The sequence below is a fragment of the Chiloscyllium plagiosum genome, chromosome 41, assembly GCF_004010195.1.
Source record: "Chiloscyllium plagiosum isolate BGI_BamShark_2017 chromosome 41, ASM401019v2, whole genome shotgun sequence".
Taxonomy (NCBI): Eukaryota; Metazoa; Chordata; class Chondrichthyes; order Orectolobiformes; family Hemiscylliidae; genus Chiloscyllium; species Chiloscyllium plagiosum.
Genome location: NC_057750.1, coordinates 14,373,680 through 14,401,608, shown reverse-complemented (window position 1 = coordinate 14,401,608; position 27,929 = coordinate 14,373,680). Strand labels below are relative to the sequence as shown.

The window sequence follows — 27,929 nt, the reverse complement described above, 5'->3', positions numbered from 1 at the left end:
AACACTTACACTGTACCAAAGGAAAATGTTGACTAGGTAGCAAGTGGAATCTAATTGGTAGAAGTGTTGCCATTGAGATTACAGCAGCCAATAGTGATTGACAGTTAAATGCCAGTGATAATATCACTGGCATTTAATGCAACAATCTCCCATATAAAGTAATTATAAATATTAAGGTTACATCATAACTTTGAGGTCTTCCACACTCAGAAAATTACAGGTAGATCCCAGTTAAGCTGGAATAATTCTGTAGGATCAATCTGATCTGGTGTGACTGGTTTGAATACTAGAAACGGTTTATCTTGTCCAACTGTAAGACATAGTTGCTAATCTAATGAAATATCTTTTTATTTCACAACACATCCAGTTCAATTCTTATTATACAAATACAATGTACTCCTGACCTTTATTCTATTGCCACTGGAATTATCTCTTAGCTGAGTGAAGCCCATATTTTTACCTTTGCAAAGAATTTGATTTCCTGCTCATGGGGTGATTTCTCAACTCTTCCACTGCTTACAACAGCCTCTGCATTGTTGAACAAAGAGATAACATTGGGATGAAGCACCTTTGACAATTATGACCCAAAAAATACATTCAGTGCTCAAATATCAATTGTTCCAACTTATTTCAGGTTGCCCAGTAGATATGACAACCTTGTACATTTTCATTATTTTTGAATGACATCATTATCTCCAGGATACCGAAGACTGAATTCAAGTCACTAACCAAGTACCATCAAGCTTTTATATCTGCTTTTCATAATATCATTTGTACCAATCTTTTCTCATGTGATATATAAATACACATACAAGAGCTACTCTATATAAACTGCCATTCACGCTAATCAACCTTTGCTAATGTTTACCCTCTATACATAGCAACAGAGAAAATAGAAGCAACAGGCCATTTGACCCTTTGCCTCTGCTATGCTGTTCAAGATGATCATGGATGATTATCAAACTCAATAGCCTGTTTTTGCTTTTTCCTCATATCTTTTGATCTTTTTTGCCCCAACAGCGATATCCAACTCCATTTTAAAATCGTACAATGTTTCAGACATTGATCTGCTTTCTGTGGTAGCGAATTCTACAGGCTCATCACTGTCTGGGTGTAGAAATTTCCCCTCATCTCAGTCCTAAATGGTTTACCCTTTATTTTTAGACTGCGATCCTGTGTTTTGGGCTTCCCCATAATCAGGACAATTTTTTCCTACATCTTATCCTATCTAGTCCTGTTAGAATTTTACAGGTTTGTAGGAGAAGCCCCCTTCACTCTTCTGAACCCTAGAAAATATAATCCTAATTGATTCAATCTCTCCTCATACATCAGTCTGGCCAAACCAGGAATCAGTTTGGTAGACCTCAGTAGCACTACGTTTATAGCAAGAACATTCTTCCTCAGATAAAGAGTTGAAACTGCACACAATATTCAAGAAGTAGTGTCACCAAGACTTTGTATAGTTGCAGTGCAACATCTCTGCTCCCGAAGTCAAATCCTCTCACTAGGAAGGCCAACATACCATTTGCCTGCAGTATCATCTGCTATATCTTAACGTTCACTTTAGCGACTAGTATATGAGGACACTCAGGCCTGACTACAGAGGGGCAGCAGATTTTGTTCACTAAAAGGAATTAGTGTATCAGGCAGGTTTTATGACAATCAATAGTTGCCATTAGGCTAGCTTCCCCCATGATTTCCAGGTTAGATTAGATTCTCTACAGCGTGGAAACAGGCCCTTCGGCCCAACAGGTCCACACCGACCCACCGAAGAGTAACCCACCCAGACCCATTTCCCTCTGACTACAGGCAATTTAGCATGGCCAATTCACCTGACCTGCACATCTTTGGACTATGGGAGGAAACCGGAGCACCCGGAGGAAACCCACGCAGACACAGGGAGAATGTGCAAACTCCACACAGACAGTTGCCCAAGGCTGGAATCGAACCTGGGACCCTGGTGCTGTGAGGCAGCAGTGCTAACCACTGAACCACTGTGCCGCCCCGTGCCGTTGTGGTTTGAATATATATCTATTAATGCTAATACATTTTTAACACATTAAATCATGAGTATCAACTAAGTTACTTCACCAGTTATACCTATATGTGCAACAAACTCTTGAGCTATGTCCAACCACTGCAACAATTTCTTCAGAAAACCATAGGCAAATCTCTTCTCAATGGAGGACGTGTCCAGTTCCATGTCCTTCAACCCTCTATAAAAGAGTTTAAAAACCATGTTACTTTGAATACATTAAAAACATCAACAGTTAACGTAATGAAATTACTTCAAAACTATTGATTTCTTTGCATCAGAAGAGAGACTATTTAATCATCTGCCTCTCCCTCTTGTTCCAACAGGAGTCCATTCCCTCCTGCTCTTTGATCAGAATATTCTGCAGCTCTCCCATATACATTTTCCCATGCACGTTATAGTCTACAGTAGTGAATGATGATGGAAGAGACTCCAATTTCTTTCAATCAGCTAGCTGATCAGGAATATCTCCTGTTCTTATCTCCTGCCGTTGCTGTGCAGGCGAAGGATTTGCAGGTTATTCCTCAAAATGATTAGCTGTGTTACAAATGCACTTTGCTTCACTATCCAGCCTTCGCCTGGAGGGAGACTTGAACCCAGAACTTCTAGCTTGGAGTTAAGAATGATACCTGCTGCTCCACAAGACCTTCTGAGAGCCAATATGTCTCCAAAACAAAACATTAAACTACTCCACTACCTATTTTTGATCTTCCTTTTGTCCTCCTATATCCTTGAATAAATCATAATAATCCAATTTGCCAATCACCTCTGCCTGTTTAAAACATATCCCACCAAAAACACCATAAGCAATGTGAACTTTATTTATTCCTATCCTTTCCAATCTCTCCATGATCTTTAACACAATTGATTAGTCCAAATTCTTCCACTAAACTATAAGAGTTTCTTTTTATTCTAGACCACCAACGAGTACGATCTCCAGGACAAACCATAAGAGAGGCTTGCAGGTTGAGTTCATAAGGAATTCCCTGGGCTATCTCAAATCTGTACTTTAATTGTCCGACAGAGTAATTTTCTTCCTAGCTGCTTTTTACCAGCTATCATTTGTCCTGGGATGAACTGGCCAGATAGTGCCATGATATCATTTTTTAGCCTTCACTGCTTCCTTTATTTCATCTGTGACCAATGGACCGTCTCTCATGTAAGTGATAATGGCTGTTCTCTGCTACTGGTTTAACTTTTATTTTTAAAATAAATTGTTTATATGAGGTATGTGCACTTCTAGACAGTCTGCATTTATTGCCTTGACAAGATGGTTGAGAAACACCTTCAACAAGTGGTGGTGTGTCAAGGAATGTCAACACCTATCAAGAAGTGATAAAATGTGCATTTATGAATATGAGTGGTTTCCTCAACCAATTGCAATTTAAGCAACAGAACTATATATCTGTTTTTTGCATGTGTTTGGGTACTTGTAGATACGCAATGAGTTGGCAATTAGGTGAAGGGGAAATAGTGATGAATGGAAGTAGATTCAAAGTTGTAGTATTGGGGGGTGGGGGTGGGTGCAGGCCCAGCATGGATTGGCTTAGGTGCAGTGTGGGGAGTCTGTGGAGGTAAGTGGAAGTGAAAGAGGGGGTTGTGAAGGGTGAGGGCTGGTGGAATGTGGTGAATTCTCCCTTTTTGGAGAGGAGAAGTATCTGGTTTGAATCTGACCCCAGATGAAGCCAAGGCATCTTTGAGATTGTGAAAAAAGCATGCTTTTGCAGAAAAAAGTGCACTAAATTGGGAACGGCAATGTTGCCAAGAAACTGTCAAAAAATGCGGACTTATAAAGGCTATAATCAAAGTGTTGATTCACATTAAAGGATACAGGATATGTGCTGTGAGACCAAAATTCAAATCTGTCAGTTCCACAACGGGGTGCCTATTGATAGACACTTCCAACTGCTTAGTGATTTGAAATATTTGCTTACATAAGGGATTAAGCACTTAAGTGTAATTTTTTTGATGTAGATTTATATACAAATTTATTTTGGCATCCAGGGTTTCTACATGTCTGAAGAGGTTTAATGATTAACTTGTAAATATTTCTGTAGCTATGGTGATTTCTGTTAAAACTATCAGAGGAAGATAACTCAAAAGAACTAATGCATCTTTGTTTACATTGGAAGCATTTACAAGTGAATAAATTATGCAATATACAATATTTTCTGATGGAAATTTCAGTAGTTTTTTTAAATCTTAGGAAGAAATACCCATTATTTGAAGAAAAATGTTTTAGTTTATTTTGCTTTGGGGCAGTTTTGTCGGTTTTTTTTTTGCTGAAACTGGATGCATGACACAGTTGCTCCTGACAAATAAAGAAGATAGTTTAGAATTGTTAAAAATCGGTTAACGCCGTGTAAGGAGTTTAGTTTAAAAGTTCCAGACCATAAGTAATTAGTTAAACTCTTGTAAAGGTTATGTAAAACTGAGAGATGGTAAGCACAGTTATCTAACTAATCAAGGAAGAGCCTATCAAATTTTTGTAGCTGGATATTGAAGTCACAGCTAAGTCAAATGCTACGAGGGACAGAAAAGGGCATTCTCATTGGTATTTGAGTACTGCCATGGGATATTAATGGAATTGTATTTTACCATGTGTCAAAACCTTTAAATGTGTTTTATATATACACCGTTTGGTTTATTCTATCTTAATTTCCTTTAGACAGTAAAGTTCAGTAAGAGACTGCCACATTAAAATCACACAAAATATAATCGATTAAGTCCAATTTCAGTTTGGGATCTCAGGTGTCCAATAATAATATCAGCTGGAATCATTATATAAGAAATTGGATACTTCAGTAAAATGGTTGCTTTCATAAGGGATTAGTTGAAGTAATTTCTATGTATTTTTTCTGTGTATTTTTTTTGTATCAGTGTTTACATTATTCAATAGTGACTTCAGCAATAGACTGATAATTTAACTCTCTGTCATAATGCCACCTAAATTATACTCATGCTGGATTTTAGACGAGGTTGCATAGGCAGGAAGAGGCAAAGAGTTACACTGATTTGGCAAAGGGTCTTAAGGGACATGTTAAATGATTCAGGATCTATGAAATATAAGAGGAGCTATGGGTAGATTGACACATGGCTATCAATGGTCTTGGAGGATGGGTAGATAGGCATAAGGTACACAAGGGGCCATGGGTGAATGCACAAGGGCATAGGTTGCATGGAAAATTAAGTGCGGGAACAGGACTTGAAATTAAACTTTGAACAGTGTCAAAAGCCCTAGGCAGGTTTTCTGCCCAGGCCACCTTGGTAAAGTTGGGCAGACTCTTAGGTTCTTCCTGGGTTATCCAGCCAACTCGCAATTCTATCATCACCACCCCCCACTCCCAAATCTTGGAGAATCAGCCATTTTTAAAGATTGGGTTTTCAAAGCTGGAAAATGTTATGACCTATTCAGATTGTTTATGACACAGATTCCTGGCCAGCACTTCCTGAGGTGGAACTTAACGATGGGCTTTCTGGTCCAGAAGTAGAGACACTACCACCACATTGCATGACCCCTATACTTTTTAATCAACCTGCAGCAGGTCAAAGTTGAACCTTCTGGTTCAGAGGTAAAAACACCATCATAGTGCCACAAGACCATCTTTTACACTGAATACATTTAAAAAGTGACAACTGCTTACAGAGACACCTTACTCCTGTGTTTCCTTTCAGCTTTCATAAGCTAAAACACAGCCATGCTCTCAGGTCAGAAAGCAAAACAGTAACATCTTGGGGCAACTGTGCATTTAAAAAAAAATCAGCTTGTTTGAAGGTAATATACTCATCACAACCTGAGGTAGGACTTGAACAAAGATCTTCTGGTCCAGATGTTGGAACACTATCACTATATCACAAGACCCCTTTTAATTAACTCTGTAGGAACATGGTTAAAGCCAGGACTGCAGGCAAACAAAGTGGCAGGAAAGTAATCAGATAATGAGCACACTCCGCCTACATATCTGGGAACATTTCTGAAGAGTTAGTAGGCAGTAAGACATCAAGTCATAGATAAACTGAAACCATCACCAGTCCATTCTGCATGCGGAGTATTCTAGCTAGGTTGTCCAATTCTGAGACCAATGGTTTGTATAGAGGTGCAAAAGCTTAGTCAGTACACACCATGTCAACTCTGATAGATGACTGCAACTTGAAACTGCAGAAGACTAAAAATGTGCTGCAGCAGCAGAAGAAAGCAACCAATAAACATCCTTTCAAATAATACAACTGGAGATTCTACTATTGCCGAGTGAAGTTAAAGACATTGATTGGAATGTTGAGCTCAAAAAGACACAAATAGCATTAAATTAGTGTGTTGCTGACTGTTGCTATCTAGTCAGCTCCGAAAGGGTTGCCTGAGGATGAATGGATTTGGGAACAAGTGATGATTATATGTCGATTAAAGATAACTGGGTGTGAACTTGATTGGTTGTATATTTGTGTATAATGAGAACATGCATTCATTAGGTTGTACTTCTATGATATAAGGGTCGGAATGAACTCTCACTAGAAAAGTAAATACCTGGATTCTATCTAACAATCTTTAAGTTCAGGTATCTATCACTGTATGCCTAGTCTCCTTCCAGCTGGCATTCATTGTGTGCTAAAATTTGTATCAATAAGGAATTCAGTATGGTAAACCATGTGTGTGTATAGACTGCAACAATTTTGAGGTCTAAGGGCACTCGTGATGGTCAAAAACAGATAATACAAGTCTGTTTCCTCACCTGATGGGGGCATTCTTCCTTCAGCTTCAGGACCACACTACCAGGCTCAAATGGGGGTTGAAAGCTTGGAAACAGTGACATGGTTGATCATGGGTGGCCAGCCACCAATCCCACCTGTCTCCAACAACCACACATACATACAAATACACTCTCTGCTCCATGCAGTAGGCCATTCCTTAATACCTTCAGTAACCTGGAGGCTTGCTAGAAAATTCCAGTTAACCTGTGAAAATAAGGAATAAAGCAGTCCTGCCATCACGTCCAGGAGAAAATGGCTCTAGGGAGTGATGGAGCCCGGGAACCAGTCCAACAACTGGCATAATGATGTTCTGCAACTACCTGCCTTCATTCCTGGCCCAGCTATTCATCACTGCCATGGCTTTATGGGGTGTATTTAGGATTGATTCATTAGCCTGGAACTCAGGTAGCTCAATTACTACAGCATCAAACGTTTTATATATTTGCAAGTGATGAATTTAGAATACTACGGAGATAGGACCGGAAATTGGGTAGCTCTTTCAGGAGCTGATACAGTCATGAAGAGCTGAATGGCATCCTTCAATCGTGTAAAATTCTTTGATTAGTCTCAGAAATTTTATTAGGGCTACTTTTTGAATTAAAAGGCACAATGAGACAAATTTCATTTGCATGTCTGAGTTTTGTAAAATCATCTGACCAAGTTAATTGTACATTTATGTTGCCTCATTCAATACATTTTGTGTAACAACTTACCTTGTTACAGCATAGCCATGCATTTGCAAGAATTTGAGCAATTCGTAAGCTTTCTCTCTGTCTCGAGCTTTCTCTTTAGCAGTCAGTGTGTCATACGGAACCAAAAGTGGATGGGTTCCACCACCTTGTTTAAAAAAGAGAGAGAAAATTAGAGTTGAAAAGTAGATGCATTAGAATCTGTGAGGGCAGGCTGAACAGAATGGAGCTAAGGTAATGAACCTGAAAAAAGTTTAAAAAATCATTATAAATAAATGAATTATAGGAATGCAGTACGACAAGAAAGCACCATATGCATGATGACTAGCACATACAAATGGAAGGAATACGCAAGGCATTTCTAATGGTAACAATGTAGCATGAAAACAACATACCATACTAGCCTGTAGAATCTGGATGATGAAAACACTATCTGCACTGCCCTATCAGGTGAAACAATCTGACTACTCTGATCAGATAAGAGGAGATACAATGGGGGAATGAACTATATAAATATGTATTGGGCAGCAGCCAAAACATAATGCTCATTACAAACAGCATCTGATACTTAACTTCATTAACTGCAATGGAACTGCAGACCACCAGGTGCTGCCTCTAATGGGTAGCTATTGAATATGGCACACTACCCATGATGAATTTCTGGTCTCCCAGGGAATTGTCTTATATGGTATCTGAGCATTCTTCCTTTTGAAATCTTTCATTTTGAATTCTACAAATATACAAGTATCTACATAAAGTGTGCTCAAAAGTAATCAGACAATAGTCAGAATTGGGTGATAGCTGAAGAAAATCGAAATATGAAGATAAACCATGAAAAAGAAAAGGAGTAGGAGGGAAAAATATAAACTGAAGAGTGAGGATCAGAAATAAAGACACAAAGGGGAAGAATAACAAGCATAAAAAAAGGGAAGTGATGAAGAAATACTTTGAACAGAAACTCATTCAGAAAAAAAGGAGCGTAATGGAAGCAAGTAATGAGAGAGTGAAATCTGTAATGATGACAAAATAATGTGAGGAGACAAATGTAAGTTGCATCAACAAGATGAGTTGATCTTCTCTGGGTACAATTATGAATGCTTGCCAGGTTAAACCATCAGGCTAAATACTGAAAAACCACAACATTTTAAAACAATGACATTAAATTTGAACACTTTCTGTTCTGCTAATGCAGCAAAATTGATCATCAACATTTGGAATGTGCTTCAGGTAATATTTGAGAAACAAAAGCAACTGTGATAAATTAGATTAAGGAAACACTAATCAACTTACATGTACAAGGAACAATTTAATCATTTAGACTTGTTGAATATTCTCACTTTTAAAAAACATTCTAGTACATTTTTACGACGACACTTTGGTAACACGAGAACTGGTAGTTAAGCGCTAGCAGTACACCAGTGTTATTTTCAAATGGTATGAAATATTTACTGTTCATGGAAACAACCAAATTGAAGTCTTAACACCTTCCGAGAAAATGATGCAGTGAGCAATTGCAGTTGTTAAACTGCAAGATATTATAGCAGAATAGCAAACACAGAGATGCAATGTTCTGCATGTAATTACCTCACAAAGAAGGGAAACTAATCCATTTACTAAAAACAAAAGATTTATAACAGTTATGTTGAAATCAGTTACCTGGAAGTTCCATTCTAGAATGTATAGTGTGTCAATTTTTAGTGAAGAGGAAGGACAGAATTGTGCCAATTTAGGTGATCAGCATTGTCCTCACACTTTTCTCAAAAATATTTTAACGAGAATATTTGAGGGAAGAGCAACTTTGAAGTAAAGCACTATCTCTGGAGAGAAAGTGAAACTGAGAAAAGGCACAACATATATCAGTGAGCAATTCACAATGAAGTAATGCTGATCACAGGTTATTTGTGCATTACTGAAGCATTTACATGATTGATCAGTCACAGTATGCTGACAGGAAAGTAATTGGCCGATACCACTGGAATGTGAGCTGACATCAACATACCCACCACTTGCACCAACTGAGCAATTAATATCCAACTGGATATTTCTACAAAGTGGCTGTCATAAATGAATTGTGGGAAATTAGGAAAAATCTCTTCAATCTAATTCATAGAAATGCAGCTAAATCAACAGCTACCTCATTTTCACGATGTCTAAATGCTGCACTATATGATGCAATGCGTCTGAAGAATTATGATTTGGAGAAACTGGTGTTGGACTGGGGTGGACAAAGTTAAAAATCACGCAACACCAGGTTATAGTCCAACAGGTTTATTTGGAAGCACTAGCTTTCGGAGTGCTGCTCCTTCATCAGGTGGTTGTGGATTCCAAAATGTATGACTTCACATTTATTAACATTGAATTCCATCTGCCAGACCTTTGCTCACACACTCAATGTATCTATGTTCCTCTGCAAAGTTGTGTGATTCTTAACCCTGAAGAACTAGTCAGCCTTTTTAGAACATAAGAACTAGGAGCAGAGTAGCCATCCGGCCGTTTGAGCCTACTTCGCCATTCAATAAGATCATGGCTGATCTTCTTGTGGCCTCAGCTCCACTTAGCTGTGCTCTCACCGTATCCTTTAATTCCTTTATTTAAAAAAAATATATATACATTAGCTTTAAAAACACTTATGGAAGTAGCGTCAACTACTTCCCTTGGCAAGGAGTCCCATAGATTAATAACCTTCTGGCTGAAGAAGTTCCTTCTCAATTCTTCTCCCTTTAATTTTGAGGCTATGCCCTCTTGTCCTAGCTTCAACTGCCAGTAGAAACATCCTAACTACTTCTATTTTATCAATTCCCTTCATAATTTTATATATTTCTATAAGATCCTCCCTCATTCTTCTGAATTCCAATGAATATAATCCCAATCAACTCAGTCTCTCCTCATTAGCCAACCCCCTCAATTTCGGAATCAACCTAGTGAACCTTCTCTGCACCCCCTCCAGTGCCAATACATCCTTTTTCAAGTAAGATGATCAAAACTGCACACAGTACTCCAGGAGTGACCTCAGCAGCACCTTGTGAGGTGCAACATAACCTCTCTGCTTTTAAACTCAATCCCTTGAGCAATGAAGGACAAAATTCCATTTGCCTTCCTAATTACTTATTGCACCTGCAGACCAACCTTCTGTGATTCATGCACAAGGACATCCAGGTCCCTCTGCACAGCAGCACGCTGTAACTTTTTACCATTCAAGTACTAATCTTTTTTACTGTTACTCCTACCAAAATGTATGATTTCAGATTTATTAACATTGAAGTCCATCTGCCAAACTTTTGCCACTCACTCTATCTATGTTCCTCTGCAAAGTTTCACAGTCCTCTGCACACTCTGCCCATATTGTTTTGGAAAATTGTGTATAGCATGATTCTACCAGACTATTTTCACATGATGGGAAAAGCTTATAACGAGATGTTTACCCTGGCAATCATACTCATGACCTCCTGACATGCTAAGTGGAGAAATGAGATATATTCTGCAATGGATCTTCTTGACGAGATTAATGTGCTGTGTTCCGTCAAATGAGATTCATGGCCACAATTGCACTTCAGGTCATCCCTGATCTCCCACTTATAAAGGTGAACCTGCAAGTAGTCTGTGTTTGCTAGCTAGAGTTATCACCAGAACAAATGAATACCTGAACGTCGCCTGGATTGAAAATCATGAAAGCATGAGGAAGAAAATCTTAAAAATGAAGGCATAGTAATTACATGAGATTATGGTAACAGACAATGCATAAAACATACAGCAGGTTTTAATATCCGATGGCATATTATTGGCAATGTAATCTTACCTTTAGCTTGCAACTCTAGCTTCTTCTTACGACCCCATGTGTTGTGGTAATTTTCTGCGAGTTGCTCTGCCATCGACTGCAAAATACAGGATGCGTGTTTAAAGTCTAGAAATATTACAGAATGTCTCAATTTTTCTAATCTTTTAGGCAAGTTTGGATCACAACATTATCTTTGTTTAAAATGAAGTATTTTAAATCCACACAAAAATTCGAATTTAGCAGATAAGGGCAGCTTGAATCTGGCAAATAGATTGAAAACTTAGCTGAGAGGGGTTAGAAGTATATCAGAGAACTAGGAGAACACTCAAAGTTTCAGAGTCTACACTACATCAGTGTTTTAACAACAAGAATAATAACAATTCTTAGTTACTCATAGGAACGAGTAATGCAGTTCTTTGTACAGCTTCTTATACCATGTTCTTTATGTGTTCACAGGACGTATACAATCATGGTATTAAATACTCTGAAATCGCACTCTGAAACCTGCCTGTTGCTCTTCTCTAAATCACTTCAGAAGATCTTTATCTTAACAATTTGGACAAATTCCTAATCTGTCTTCATGTGGGCCGATGTCAACTCTGTCTGATGGAGCTCCTATGAACTACCTTAGGATGCGTTACTCTAAAGGCACTATACAAATGTGATGGCTGCTGATTAATTTGCTTAAACATTTGCCTGGCATGCTTAGCATTTCAGCAGATGATGCACTAGGATGCCAGCCCCTCCCTTGGGAAAGTTACTTATTTGTGGTTAAAGCAGTCACCTGTAGCATTGGTATTCATTTTAGTTGGACGTGAGACAAAATAGGGATTCAGTTACTGACCAAGAAACGTGGCTGAATTCTGGTGTGTCATTATGAGCCATGAGACAATCCAGACGAGATTTGAAAGGATGCTGTCAGGACTGGAAATTTGTAAGTTTAGATTAGATAGTGTTATGAAGTTGAAGGCGTGTACTGTACCTTTAAGAGAGAGTGAATGCTGTTCTGCACTGAGAGCCTATAAGAGCAGAATGTATTGGAAATTTGAAATTATGTAACAGTTGGTATGAAATAGATACCTGAGTAGGTTGCTGTTTTGACAACAATTCAAATTTAACCAGTTTAAATTATGTTCCAGGATAATAAAACCCAACCAAGTTTGAATTTATTATTTTGCCAACATCGATCCAATGAGACGATCCGATGTTGGGGATATAAAAAAGGCAGGCATTTTTAAAATCAGACAGAGCAACTGCAATCGAGAGAGAGAGAGACCCAAGACATTGAAACGTTCTCTGCCTTTTCATATGAAACACCTTCACAGTAAAAACAAAGACGATGACCCAGGGAGATCTTTAGCCGGAGTAGAAAGACACCAAAGATGACAGCGCTGTATGGTTTTGGAATTAAGTTGATGCAATTTTAATAAGTGTTTTATTGGAACAGTATATTACAGAGTTGGACGCAAGTAATAAGCAGTTAAGAGAAAGGGGGCTTAGAGTTGTGAATATTTGTTGTTTAATGTTTACTTTTCAAGTTAAAGAATACAATGGTGCTATTTTCTTCAAATAGTGGAATTTGGGGAGTTCTCTGTCACACATATTTTAATAGATTACAAGGTGAGGTGAGCTTTTCTGGGTGTTTGGTTTAATTAACAGAGAGATTCACCATCGTGTCGTAACAACAGGCAGTTGTTTTCCTCAGAAAGGAGGCTGAGGGGAGATTTGGTTGAGTCATACAAGGTTGTGAGCAAGCTGGACTGAGTGAATATGAATGTCCAATTTCCCTTAGCAGAGAGATAAAGTGATTAGGGGCATGGGTTTAAAGTGATTGTCATAAGGATTATGCCTGGACAGGGTGCAGAGGGGATTCACTAGCATGTTGCCTGAGATGGAAAGTCTCAGTTATGAGGAAAGACTGGATAAGTTGGAATTGTCTTCCTTGGAGCAGAAGAGGCTGAGGGGTCATCTGATTGCAGTGTACAAAATTTTGAAGATTGTGAGAATCTTTTCCCCATGGCGGATGTGTCAAAGACCAGAGGGCATAAATTTAAGTTTAGGAATAAGTGGTTAGAGGGGATCTGAAGAAACATTTTTTTCACTCAAGAGGGTTGTAGAAATATGGAACATGCTGCTCAAGGTGGTGGAGGCAGGTACTCCCACAACATTTGAGAAGTATCTAGATAAGCACTTAAAATGCCAGGGCATAGTAGGTTATGGACCAAGTGTAGGTAAATAGGATTAATACAGTTTGGTGTTTATTGGTCAGCATTGACATGAGCTGAAGGGCCTGTTTCTATGCTATATGACTTTAGGTAACAGAGTTGGGGAGATTAGAAAACAAAATTTCATGCAGAGGGTCATCAGGGTCTGGAACTCACTGTCTGAAAGATAGTATAGGTAGAAATCGACAACATATTTAAAAAGTGTCTGTGTACACATTTGACATCCCACAACCTCCAGGGAAATGGACCAAGTGCTGAAAGACATGATTAAGCTGGGTGATTCATTTCCTGGCTGGTCCAGATATAAGGTAAAAACAATGACTGCAGATGCTGGAAACGGGCAGTGCCACCTTATGTGTTGTAAAACTTTCTACATTTTCTAAATATTCTAATCCTCCGATAGGGAGGAATATGCAGGAACTGAAGAGAGGGCAGGTAGGATAGTACGTGAATTACTCTTTAGGAGGTTCAGCATGTACACAATGGGATGGATGACTATGTTATAATGATTTTAATACCACTGATATAATGCAAGAAAATTGATGAGTTTAATAGTGGCTAGTTAAATGAACCAGGTTGCCTCCTATACAGTCACAGCCTGCTTATCAGCTACTGCATCACATTTGCTTTGAAAGTTGTGTGGTTCTTACACACCCTGCACTTCCAGGGTAGTCTCCTGTTGCTGCACTGACAGAAACAAGAAATGCCTGCAGCCTCCATGCTGTCAACTCCACACCAGCTCTGACTTTTCTCAGTGCTGTAAGGCTTTGCATCTTTAAAGTGTTTCCATTAGCCAGCAGTTAGGAGGAGCAAACTCACCATCCACCAGTAGAAACAACTGGAGACCCCAACCATTTTTATAGGCGGCCATTACTAACAGCCTTTGGTGAGCAGCTCACTCTTTTAGATCAGTTTACTGATTAAAAAGAAACAGGTCAGATAGTCCCAAGCTGGGACAGTTTAATTAAGATAATAATAAACACCCCTAAATCTCATGAAGATCATTTAAGAATCTTTTTCTTGAGTAGCCTACAGCGATTCTTTCAAGAACCAATAGTTTGATCACACAACATCAAATCCACAATATTATGGAGAGCATGAATTATACACTGAGATTTGAAGGAGGTCATGAGGTTGCTGCTCGTTTCTACCACAAACATTAAAACATTCATCAAATGAGAAAAACCTGGAAATGATCGAGGAGGCTTCAGTTGGTGTAACATTATTGTTTTGATTCTGCCACCATTGTGGAGAAAGGAATTGAAGTCCCTATCTTTTCTTAACCACAAGTCTCTTTGCAGGTCTGTCCTGGAATTCAGTATTCAGGTTTTACATCCCAGCCTAGGCCACTACATAATCTGCCTGTCTGAACTTCAACAAAAATACTTGGATGTGTTTTTAAATTTCTCACTAATATTCATAGATGCATAATAAAATTAAGGTGATTTGACCAGTGGTAAACATAAAAGGTATCTGGTAGTTCTTTTTAATGTTATTGAGTCATTACCATTTTTTGATAACATGAGTGACCACAGGGAAATGTCACACAATTTCCTCCGTATTTATAATTCTGTTTACATTATGAAGATTCACGATGCTTATCAGACTAAGTAATATTCACCTGAATTAACAAATCAATCGACAGGACAAATTGTTTGATATGATGCAACACTCCAAGAATTTTCACCTTCACCTTGTAATTTCAATGTACAATGTATTGTCAAATTAATACAACTTGAGTAAATTGTCTGTGACCACTGAAAACAGCAGTTTCCAAGCAGATGTGAAATCACACTGAAATATTACCCTGCAGAGCTGTAAATCGTTCGAGTGAAAACAATATATATTCTCTACCTGCAATTCACGAGACAATGTCATGTTCAGCAGCTCAGGGGGTTGTGGATTGTATCCATGACTAGGATCATAGACCATCTGCATGAGAAATTCATATTATGAAACAATATTATGGAACAATGACAAAAATAAAATAATTTGTCAAAGCATAAAAAATCACTATCGTAAAGCGACCACTTGCTTTGTCATTTCAAAGTTCAACAAGATTTCACCATGTATGTTTTAAAATTCTTCACAACAGCCTCATGATTTACATAATTCTCAAGAAGCAATGACTAAGCCAAAAAGGGTATGCTTGTAAAAATGCCATTATCCCTTTTAAAAAAATGTTTGTTTAAGTTTCAGTTAGGCCAATTATTTCTTATCATAGAATATTAGACTACAGAAGAGGCCCTTCAGAAAAAATGCACTGCTCCCTACTCTAGTGCCACTTCTCTGTGCTAGTCTCATAGCCTTGAATGTTATGGCACTACAAATGTTCATCTAAGTACTAATTTAAAGGTAATGAGGTTACCCGCCTCAACTATCCTCCCAGTCAGTGCACTCCAGAACCCCACCACCAACTGATTGAAAAGATTTTTTTCCTCAAATCCCATCTAAAGCTTCTGACTTTGACTTTAAAAGTGTGCCTCCTCGTTCTTGACCCTTTGACCAGGGTCAATTTAGCTCAGTTGGCTGGATGGCTGATTTGCAATGCAGAGTTAATGCCAACAGCATGGGTTCAATTCCTGCACCAGTGGAGATTACCACGAAGGTTTCTCCTTCTCAAACTCACCCCTCACCTGATGCATGGTGACTCTCAGGTTAAAGAACCACTAGCTGTCTCTCACTCTATAATGGCATTCCTGAAGAAGGGCTTTTGTCCGAAACATCGATTTTCCTGCTCCTCGGATACTGCCTAACCTGCTGTGCTTTTCCAGCACTACTCTAATCTTGACTCTAATCTCCAGTACCCACTTCCCCCTATAATGACAGAACAGCCCATGAGGGTTCCGGTAACGTGATGGTTATTTTACCTTTGACTAAGCAGGAACAGTTGCTTTGTATCTGCTCTCTCCTTGCCCTTGTAATTTTATACACCTCAAATCAAGTCCCCCTCAAACTTCTCTGTTCCAAAGAAGACAACATAATCTAACCTCTCTTCATAGCTGCAACATACTGGTGAATTTCCTCTGCACTCCCTTCAGAACAATCACATCTTTCCTATAGGACGCCAGCTACGGTTTAACCAGAGTTCAGTACAGCTCCAACATAACCTCCCTGTTCTTATAATCTACACCATGACTGATAACAGCTGACACCCTGTATGGCTTCTTAACTACTCTATTAACATGTCCAGTCACCTTCATGTATCCATAGACATGCACCCCAAGATTCCTCTGTCCCTCTGAGCTTCCTTGTGTCTGTCATTGATTATTTTCTTCCAAAGCGCATCACTAGACATTTATTGGGATTTAATTCCACCTGCCTGTCTGCCAATCCATTTATATTCTCCTGAAACCTAAGATTCCTCCATACTGTTAATCACCTGGCTAATCTTTGTCATCTGCAAATTTACTGATCATTCTCACCCTCTACTATATTCTTATCTATATAATTTATGAATATCATAAATAATAAGGTGCCCAGCGCTGACCTCTGTGAAATGCCACTGTACACTGGGCTCCAGTCACACCAGCCTTTTACCACCACCCTCTGTCTCCTGTCACTAGCTAATTTCGGATCCAACTTGCCAATCTACCCAGGATCCAACAAGCTTTTACCTCTTTTATAAGTTTCCCATATGGGACTTCGTAGAATCCGTGTAAAGTACATCAACCGCCCTACCTTCATCCAAACACTTGGTCACCTCCACAAAAAGTACAATCAAACTTGTTAGGCATGACCTCCCTTTGGAGAAAGTGAGGACTGCAGATGCGATCAGAGCTTAAAAATGTGTTGCTGGAAAAGTGCAGCAGGTCAGGCAGCATCAAAGGAGAAGGAGAATCGATGTTTAAGCAATTCCTGAAGAAGGGCGTATGCCCGAAACGTCGATTCTCCTTCTCCTTTGATGCTGCCTGACCTATTCTCCTTCTCCTTTGATGCTGCCTGACCTGCTGCGCTTTTCCAGCAACACATTTTTAAGCTACGACCTCCCTTTGACAAAGCAAAACTGACTATTTCTGATTGAACTTGGCCTCTCTAAAACGGAGATTTTCTCCTTCACTATTTTCTCCAATAGTTTCCCTATTACACATATATTATTGTCTAATAGTAAGAACAGAGCAGCTCTGGAAAATGTGCAAAGGAAAAGGACGATACCAGTCATAGAGATGTACAGCATGGAAACAGACCCTTCGGTCCAACTCGTCCATGCCGACCAGCTATTCCAACCCAACCTAGTCCCACCTGCCAGCACCCGGTCCATATCCCTACAAACCCTTCCTATTCATTTACCCATCCAGATGCCTCTTAAATGTTGCAATTGTACTATCCTCCACCACTTCCTCTGGCAGCTCATTCCATACATGTACTATCTCTCCGTGTGAAAAGGTTACCCCGTAGGTCTCTTTTATATCATTCCCCTCTCACCCTAAATCTATGCCCTCTAGTTCTGGACTCCCTGACCCCAGGGAAAAGACTTTGTCTATTTATCCTATCCATGCTCCTCGTGTTTTTGTAAACCTCTATAAGGTCACCTTCCTAGATAATGATTACAGGGTAGCCTAAGAGTTCTTTACGGTAATAGCAGGGCTTGACAGAATCTAGGTAGAGAAACTGTTCCCACTTGTTCAAAGGGGAGGGCTATAAATTTAACATAGTCAAAAATAGAGTCATAGATTCATTGGCTGAGCTGGTGTGCTTTTCTGCGGACATTTCGTAGCCTTGCTGGGTAAAGTATTGGTGGTCTGGCCTGTCTGGTATTTGTGTGTTTTTGTTTTTTAGTACTTCCAGTCATATAACATTAAATAGACTGAGAAGATGAACTGACAATGTCACACAGTGAGGCGACGAAACGTCTATAGAAAAACACACCAGCTCGGCGAATGAATCTATGACCTCGTCCACAACCCGAGCTACAAATCTTTTCTAAACCTCGAATCAAAAGTAAATCTAATAAGGAATTCTGGAGGAACTTCTTTACTCATTACCACATAGAAGGGTTAAGGATTGAGGAGAGTAACATTTCAGGGAAACTAGCACTTGAAAAATAAAGGATCTAAAAGGACATATTGATAAGAGTAAGGCAAAGCAAAGTAGAAGGCTCATGTGGAGCATGAACACTAAAGGCTGTTTCTATGGTGAAAATTCTATGTTTACTCAGCCATTCTTGATGTTGAGTGGCAACCATTTTAGCTGAACAAACTCAACCAACAGGTTACATCGGATAAATTAGCAGGAAACTTGCCACGAAGATACATGAACACTAACTGGCCACCAAAAGACCATGACCTACTATCACTAGTTTTTATACATACAGACAAAGAGTGACACCACTTTGACTGGGACAACACACACATCCTAGGACAGGCAAAACAAAGACCCACACAAGGATTCTTAGAGGCCTGGCATTCTAACCAGAACTCCATCAATAAACACATCGATTTAGATCCCATCGACTTTCCCTTGAAAAAAAGAACCAGAAATGACGTCATCCACCTTAAGAAACCAAGACCTATACATAGAGAGGCGGGCCATACCATCAGCATTTCATCGGAAACTCTCACTGATGATGTTACCTAGTATGGTGACGAAACGTCTGAAAACAAATCTTCCAGCTCAGCAAACTAATTTACATACTTAGATTACTGAAATCTTTTACTTACCTGGGCGGATTGTGAAATCTTGCGGGTTTTCTTCTCTCCTTTCTCACTCTTTTCCACTCCCTCGCCTGCTTTTTCAATCGTCCATTCCCAGGCAATCATAGCTTTTAGAGATTCCTTAATTGGCCATCTATATATTTCCCTGTCCTAGAGACATCCATGTTAATTGTTAATAGCTGTAAGCTGTAAAGTGCTTTTAAAATTAAATCTTGTACATGGTAGTAGGTATTAACTGTGGGTATATTGATAAAGTATTTTATCCAGATTCAAACAGTAATGCCTATACCTTTTCAGAGAATGTTTTATATGGTCTTAACCATGGATGGGTCTGGGCTTCTTCATCAATAGTTTCACCATAACTCCAGTTATTTTGTATCTGCAATGAAAAATAAACTTCATGTAAAATTTGATCTTAAAATTTATTGTAGATTTAAGACTTATTTATACAGAGTCACAATTTCCTTAGCACTTTTTACTGGCCTGAGAACAACAAGTGCTGGCAATTATTTGTACTTTTGATTTTGGGTACCATTTTGTTGATTGCCTCTAAATAACTTCCTCAGTTCCACCAGAAGACAATAGGACAAGATTTAAGTACTCAGGAAGCAAGTGAGAGAAAACATCATTTCTGCTTGTAAATGTTAGCAGGGGATTTGGTAGATTTCATCTGGTGGTCCTCGTTTTCATACAGCTGATCAGCTGTTCACCTGATTTGAGCAGTAAGTGGAAAACAGCAACAAGCAAGATCAAGAAGAGACAGTCAGCAGCAGGAATTCTTTTCTTTATTCTTTCATAGGATGTCAGAATCACTGGCAAGGCAAGCATTTGTTTATTCCTCATTGTCTTGAACTGAATGACTCCTTCAGCCATTTAAGAGGGGAATTAGGAGTCAACAGTATTGCTGTTTGGAGTTGTATGTCAGCCAGATTGTGCAAGGACAGCAAAGTTCCTTTTCCACAGGATATTAATGAACAATATGTTTGTGTATGAGTCAGTGATGGTTTCATGGCCATCACCAGTGAGATTATAGTGTCAGATTTCAGATTTTATGAATTGCATTTATATTCCACAAGCTGTCATGGTGGGATTTGAATCCAAGTCCAATGACATTCCCACTACACCACCTTCACCCTGATGAGGGGACTGTTTGGAAATCTTGAGTACATGATGGAGAGAGGTTTGGAAGTGGCAGACGGATATTTAGAGATGGTAGAATTCCACTCCATTACTACTCTCTGAGTAAAGAACCTACCTCTGACATCTGTCTTATATCTATCACCCCTCAACGTAAAGCTATATCCCCTCATGCTAGCCATCACCATCCGAGAAAAAAGACTCTCACTATCCACCCTATCTAATTCTCTGACAATCATGTATGCCTCTATTAAGTCACCTCTTAACCTTCTCTCTAACGAAAACAGCCTTAAGTCCCTCAGCCTTTCCTCATGAGATCTTTCCTCCATACTAGGCATCATCCTGGTAAATCTCCTCTGCACCCTTTCCAATGCTTCCACATCCTTCCTAAAATACGGTGACCAGAACTGTAAGTAATACTCCAAGTGTGGCTGCACCAGAGTTTTGTACAGCTGCAACATCACCTCATGGCTCTGAAACTCAATCCCTCTACCAATAAAAGCTAACACACCTTATGCCTTCATAACAACCCTATCAACCTGGGTGGCAACTTTCAGCGATCTATGCACATGGACACCGTGATCTCTCTACTCATCTTACCATTAGCCCAGTACTCTGTATTCCTACTACTCCTTCCAAAGTGAATCATCTCACACTTTTCCACATTAAACTCCATTTGTCACCTCTCAGCCCAGTCCTGCAGATTATCTATGTCCATCTGTAACCCGCAACATCCTTCCGCACTGTCCACAACCCCACCGACTTTAGAGTCATCCGCAAATTTATTATCCCAACAAGGAAGAGTTGGAGCAGGATCCCTCCTACAAAGCATTTAATTAATGTCTTTGCAGATTCATTAACAGCCTATCCCCAATAATTTATAGTAACTTTTCAGTGACATGGCCAAACAGCAGCTGTCGAAGTTGCACCAAGTGCACGGAAGCAAGCTCATCTCTCAGAATTGGGAAGAGATTCAAAAAGGTATATAAAAAATTGTTTTTCCACGTTTGAAAGGCATATCCTTTTGTAGCTAATGTTTCAATATATGTGAGAGGAGAAGTCAGAATTCAGAATTTTGTCAGTACATAGGTCCTCAACCATCTGGCATCATTTGGGCATTGGAGCAGCGGGCATGACTCAAGGTGAGCACCAAGAAGTAAGTGCTGGAAACAAGCCGTGTATCTTCAAAAAGCGGAGCCTTTGGAGGTGAACAATGGCCTACAATACACTCAGGCTGAGGAAGATGTCAATTAAAAGAGAGGTGCTACTGCTACATGAAAAGTAGCCTCATCTTGGTACCCTCCAGGAACAGGACCTCCCTGTTCCCCTTATAGGTACCTAGCCTCTGGTTCCCCTATTCCATCTTGGATGCCTATGGTGCAGTTGCAGGTTCTAACCTAAATTCTCAACCCCTTGTCATGGCTGCTGTGGGTGTATGAAAATGCCTCATGCCTAATTATGTATACATTGCCTAGGAAAACCTGGAACTTAGTCAGGTTTTCTCTGGGTGGATTCCTAACACAAAATGCTACCCCTTTTTCCTGTTTCCAATGTAAAAATCAGCCCAGGTGTAGGAATCCAGCAGATGACAGATAAGACAATGGTCATTGTATTCCTCTCATTGATACATGTTAAGCTAACTATTTGACTGCAATATATGGCCTGAACAATATTGCAACTGAATTGTGCATTTACTGAAAAATACACCATTTTTCTCACTTCCCAAATATATTCCATGCACAATCATAATTTGAAATATGCAGTCTGTAATAACTGATATCAGAGAATTTTTTTGTGGAATTGCATCATGTGGTAATGCTTGCAGTATGAATTTTTACTTTGGCATAAAACCCCTGCTATGCCTATTCTATTTTAGTTTAGGACTAAAATGTCTGTTTTTCAAATTTAGTTTCCAGAACTATTGTAATTTATTCAATTGATAAGTGGAAGTCTTACTTGGAACAAGAATATCACCTCATCCATTTTCAAACCTCATTATGAATAGGTGTATGAAAGACTATTTGTTCCAAAAGATCTTGTTCATTATCAAACAGTTTAAAACATGTTCTGAAGGCATTTTGATCTCTTGGACTGCATGCATCTTTAGTGAATGTGTGTTCCCTCAGAAACACCTTGTGTCTTTCTGCTTCTGTGCAAGTGTATTACTTCTGTATGACAGTTTTGATTGAAAATAATAGCCTTGCAATTTGGTAATTATTGCCTGCTGGAGCAAAGAGATGAATAGTGTAGACATCCCACAAAGTCTTTGATGCTGTGAACTGAAAATAAAGAACAATTGTATCTCCCTTGACTTATCTTTTGCAGAAGGCAGACATAAGGGAGCAAATTTTAATTCAAAGGAGCTTTGATCTTCACTGTACTTATTGCTGTGCATGCCTTGAAAATGTTGGAAGAAAGTCTGAATTATAAGCATTAATCAAAAGATTGGAACAAAAGTTATGAGTGTTCTATATTGGTTCGATTACAACACAGTGAAATCAGGCTATTCAAAGGGGATACATTCCCAGAAAAACTTGCGATTTTGGCAAACGGTGTTCATGGCAGACTACGCATTCTAAGCATGTGAGACACGAACATTTTCTGAGGGGCAAGTTTTTTAAAAAATGTTTTCTTTTAAGGTGCAGGTAACTGAAACTCAGACTTGCGCTGTATGGAAATTTATACAGTTCAGTTTTGCATGTACTGTATAGGTAAATTTGCAAAGGCCAGACAGCCAACAATAGGATTTAACAATGTCACAAAACAACCCACCTAAACTGCTGCTCTGCATGGATTAGAGATTTTACAGTTCCAAAATCTGGTTGAAGCCGGTTAGCACAGTGAAAGGCAACATATTTCAATGCAAAAGCTGAAAGCAGTAGAGATATCATACCTTCTCAAAAGCCCACTTGTCATGTGTATACTCTGCATACTTGTTGATAATAGAGTCCAGCTTTTCAGGAATTATGACACTGTAAATATAATCAAATATCATCAAATAGTTTGACTCACAAAACAAGTTTAAAAAAAAAATCAGTTGCTCCTCTCGCTCTATATAACATCCCTACCTATACCGATGGTCAAACCTGACTTTGCTATCTCTGTGGATTCAGTCAAGGTCTCCCTGCTATAGGAAAGATGTTGTTAAACTTGAAAGGGTTCAGGAAAGATTTACAAGTATGTTGCCAGGATTGGAAGGTTTGAGCTATAGGGAGAGGCTGAATAGATTGGGGCTTTTTTCCTTGGAGTGTCAGAGGCCGAGGGGTGCCCAGATACAGGTTTAAATTCATTTTCCTACATGGATATGATGAATAGCCAAGGTCTTTTTTGCAAAGATGGGAGTCCAAAACTAGAGGGCATAGGTTTAAGGTGAGAGGAAAAGATTTAAAACTTCTTCTCACAGAGGGTGGTGTGTGCATGGAATGAGCTGCCGGAGGAAGTGGTGGAAGCTGGACAATTACAACATTTAAAAGGCATCTGGATAGGTACATGATTAGGAAGGGTTCAAAGGGGTATGAGCCAAATGCTGGCAAATGGGACTCGATGCATTTAGGAAATTTGATTGGTATGGATAAGTTGAGGATAGCTGGTTGGCGTGGATGAGTTGGACCAAAGGGTCTGTTTCCATGCTGTATGACTAAGGTCAAAGTTACACTTCCTTGCATTCCTTAACATCTATTTCCCAGATCCTTTTACTACCAGGCATCCTCCTACAGCTATTGTTGGGAGAAACTGCATTTTTAAGCCGCTAATTGCCAATGTGTTAGCCTTCCATTCAAGATGGTTCTTTTGCTGATGTTGATTTATTCAATCATCTTTTTGCATCCTTTCATTTTCTAATAAAACTTAATAGTTTCCTACCCCTACTATTTCCCCCAGTACGTTCCAATTTTTTTGCTCTATTAAGTCTAAAGGGTCCAAACGTATATGTCTGCTTCACCACACCTAGATTGAATGGGATCATGGCTAATACCATTGGGCTTTCTCTGACAAAAGATCCACAACTCCTGTTTTACTTGGTAGCACCTTTGATCATCTTACATGTATTTCTTGAAACATCTGTATATTATTCATCTATCAGCCAATATCACTAAATCAGAACTGTTATCTAGTATTGCGTGGGATTTGCATGGGCAAATTAGCTTCCACATTTTCCTACATGTCACAACAAAGATAACACTGGCTTTCACGTTGGATAGTGAACCTCACTGTCACCCTCACTACCCTCCCCGACCCTCTTCAAAAACTATCCTTGGCTCATAAATCATTTAATTTCTGTTCTTTACTTTCAAATCCTTGAACAAGTTTAGTTTTCCCTCATATCCATGCAGGTCTTTTCCTCAACTCCAAATCTTGTTTACTCTATCGCTTGGTTTGTCTTAGTGCCAAGTTCCCCAAAGTATCAAACATTATTTGTGCAAAGGTTCCTTCATGATATCTTGTCACAGCACATCTCTGTAATCTCTTCTACAGGTACAATCCCTCCAAAAGGCTCTCTAATGTAAGTGACTGGTCTGAGGGGCGGGAGAGCAAGAAAGGGAGAGAGAGAAAGAGAGAGAGAGAGAGAGAGAGACAGACAGACAACGAGAGAGAAAGAGAAAAAGAGAGAGAAAAAAGAAAGAGAAAAAAGAAAGAGAACAAAGAAAGAGAACAAAGAAAGAGAGAGAAAGAGAGAGATAGAGAGAGAGAGAGAGAGAGAGAGAGAGAAAGAGAGAGAGAAAGAAAGACTGCCTCTTATGGTGCCATCTTAGGTAAAAATACCTAGGTACAAATCTTGGATACAAAAGAAGAATAAAAAGTCATTGCATAGAAAAAGACTTCTGAAAGGAAGAAAAACTATCTAAAACAAACTAGAAGAACACAGATTGTTCTCCTTTAATAAATCTTTTTCTCTTCAGGCACCATGGCACTTATGACCATGGACTTTGTTGGATTAGTCCATGATTAGGCTTGGTAAAGTACTGCAGTAGTTTTCTATTGTGTTTTATAGGATGGCTGATCACAAACCTTCCCATGTGCCATTAGATCTGTTGGAAGGATTTACAGGCTGATGAACCACCCATTTAGCCCTACTATGGACAAATGGTGTATGTCCAACAAGTGGGACTTGAACCCGGAACATCTGGCCCAGAGATGATAGTGCTCTCCACTGTGCCACAGGACTTGCAATAAATAGATACCTATTTTTATATGATTTGAAGATTAAACTCAAAGACATCAGAAAAACTAGCAGTTCACAGAGATCGAAGTCAGCTGAGAAAAAAGTTAAAATAATTCATACTTCATTGTGTCGACAGGTTTTGGGTCAAAGTTGCCTTCTGCATCCACTGAAGCTTTTTTTTCGACTTTGGAGGAATAGCTGGCATCAACATAATCTGGTGGCAGTGCACCAGCTATTGCACACAGACACTGCATCACGGCCTTGAATAAGTCAGTATCATATTTCTGCAAAACACATGCAATCTCATTAAATCTCTATTTCTACCAGATGTTAACTCATGCAATAAATTCCTCAAAAAACAAACAAAAACAGACGTACTTATTTAGATTTTACTGTCACTTATGTATAACTCTTTTCAAGATCACTGAGCGCTTCAAAGCACTTCACAACTAATTTTTTGTAAGAAGCATTTTTTGAAATTTATTCATAATTTTTAGGTAGGAATCATGGTAGCTAATTTGTCCTCATTAAACTCCCACAAACAGCGTTGTGATCATGGCTTTTGTTTAAGAAAATTGATTGAGGGATAAATATTGGCTAGGATGTTGGGAAGAACATTCTTCCTTGCCTTCAAATTAGTGCTGTAGGATCTTGTATATTCATTCAAGCAGATAGATAGGATCTCAGTTTAACATCAATGCTCCCTCAATACAGCACTGGATTGTCAGTCGTAAATTTTATGCTCAATCCCTTGAACTGGGAACTATGTGACTCAGAGGCGACCACGCTGTTACCACCTCAGCCATGGCTGCTTATACAAGTCACATAACTGAATCTCAATTTAATTCCAGATTTTATTAATTGAATTTAAATTTCACCAGCCGCCAGAATCTGTGTTCCCTGGATAATATTCTGGCCCTCTGGCTCGGTAGTCCATTGGTATTACCACTATGCCATCTCCCCATTTGGCTCTTTTCAATCCATAACCTATTGAATGATCTGATTCCAACTGAAACAATGATTGAGGTTTTGGCATTCAAATTGAAACCTGAGGAACAGAGCGTTTTGCTCATCTACATAGGTTTGCTCCACACTGCATACTTCATCCTGATGTACAAACATTTTTACCTTGGTTTAAATAAATATCTATGAACATTTCAACCTTTAATATTATGATTTTGCCATGTATCAGCCCTTCCCAGTATACCTTCTGTGACACTGACTCAAAGATTCCCCAGAAGAGTTTACGAGTTAGGTGGAGTTCTTCCTCAGATGTCACTCCATAATTTGCCCATCCGGATGGAAGACAGTAGTATTTCCAACATCTGTCATAATGATTTGTTAGCAACTAGAGTGGGATAAACACAAGATAGCCTTTACTTAGCAAAATGAAGAGACAACTGCCATTAATTGTAGGTAGTGGTAATAAGTTACAGTTGAACATACAATAGCTGTTTAAATTTTCATTTGAAGGATCTCTTTACACATGAGCAATCATAGACTGCCGGCAAAATTTTAATACACTGTAATAAATATCTTGCGTAAAGTATGTTTAATAAAGCTCTTAAAGATAACAGTGAGACGCGAAGGAGGGTGTATCTCCTTCTCACTGCATAGTCAATCTATCCTTGGCATGTACACAATGGGAGCAAGTAACTGGAACAGATGCAGAAAATGCTAAGAGTGCAGGGTTAGAAGGTGGCCTGTGAAGCACAATAAACATTACAGGGGCATGGAGAGAGCACAGGACAGATAAAGCAGAAGCCCACAGAGAGGAGGAGTGGCAGAGAGCACCGGAGGTGGTGGAGTGGAAACCTGATGTCAGGAACAGGAGCAAAAAGAGATCCCTAAAGGAGAAGGAAATGGCAGGAGCCTAAGTGGCAGAGTACATCTCCAGCTGCTATTGACTTACTTACTTTTGATTACAGCACCTGGATGGTTGCCAACCTGTAAGGCCGTCCCTACATTGCAGACGCCTTGGAAGGTGTCTGCAGGCCTCCAGGGATTCATGGGTTCCAATTTGAGAATCACTGCTTGAGATCATAAGCCAATCTCGACAGTTATGAGAACCCAGTGTTCAAGAAAGATCAGAAAGCTATTTCACAATACTTTTTTTTCATAAGAAGATTAATTAAAATGTAAGTATTTTACTGGTAGTTAGCAATGTCTCATTCCAATTCTGCTTCCCTACATATTTGTAGTGTCTTTGGAGAGGAAACAAAATTGCACATCATGCATGGGGCTATTTTCCATGCAAGTGATACCTACTCAGCTTTTAAAAATGTAAATTATTGCAGGAGCCTGTTTTCATATAACAGATAATTAGTTATCTGGCTTTGTGTTTTGATGTAGGGAACCTTGCTGTTTATGCTTTTACAGAAACTAATGGTTGGTAAATCAAGCAAAACAATGCCTGAAATTTCGACAGGTTCGCCTTGCAGATAAGGCTCCCTACCAGGAGCACAAAACCATAAAGTTATCATTAGATACTAAACATGTGCTACAAA

The 27,929-nt window shown here is 39.1% G+C and overlaps 1 protein-coding gene across 1 annotated transcript in view; it reads right to left on the bottom strand.

The window, feature by feature from the left end:
* Positions 1–27,929, bottom strand: part of LOC122542710 (ryanodine receptor 1-like) — a 393,921-nt gene that overhangs the window by 146,475 nt on the left and 219,517 nt on the right. The window contains exons 51-60 of the mRNA XM_043680690.1: positions 26,630–26,770; positions 25,543–25,706; positions 23,155–23,233; positions 19,414–19,503; positions 19,131–19,274; positions 15,325–15,402; positions 11,267–11,342; positions 7,495–7,618; positions 2,101–2,216; positions 461–528 (exon numbers count right to left, since the gene is read on the bottom strand). Of these exons, the coding sequence (XP_043536625.1) occupies positions 461–528; positions 2,101–2,216; positions 7,495–7,618; positions 11,267–11,342; positions 15,325–15,402; positions 19,131–19,274; positions 19,414–19,503; positions 23,155–23,233; positions 25,543–25,706; positions 26,630–26,770 (1,080 nt within the window). The remainder of the gene's footprint in view (positions 1–460; positions 529–2,100; positions 2,217–7,494; positions 7,619–11,266; positions 11,343–15,324; positions 15,403–19,130; positions 19,275–19,413; positions 19,504–23,154; positions 23,234–25,542; positions 25,707–26,629; positions 26,771–27,929) is intronic.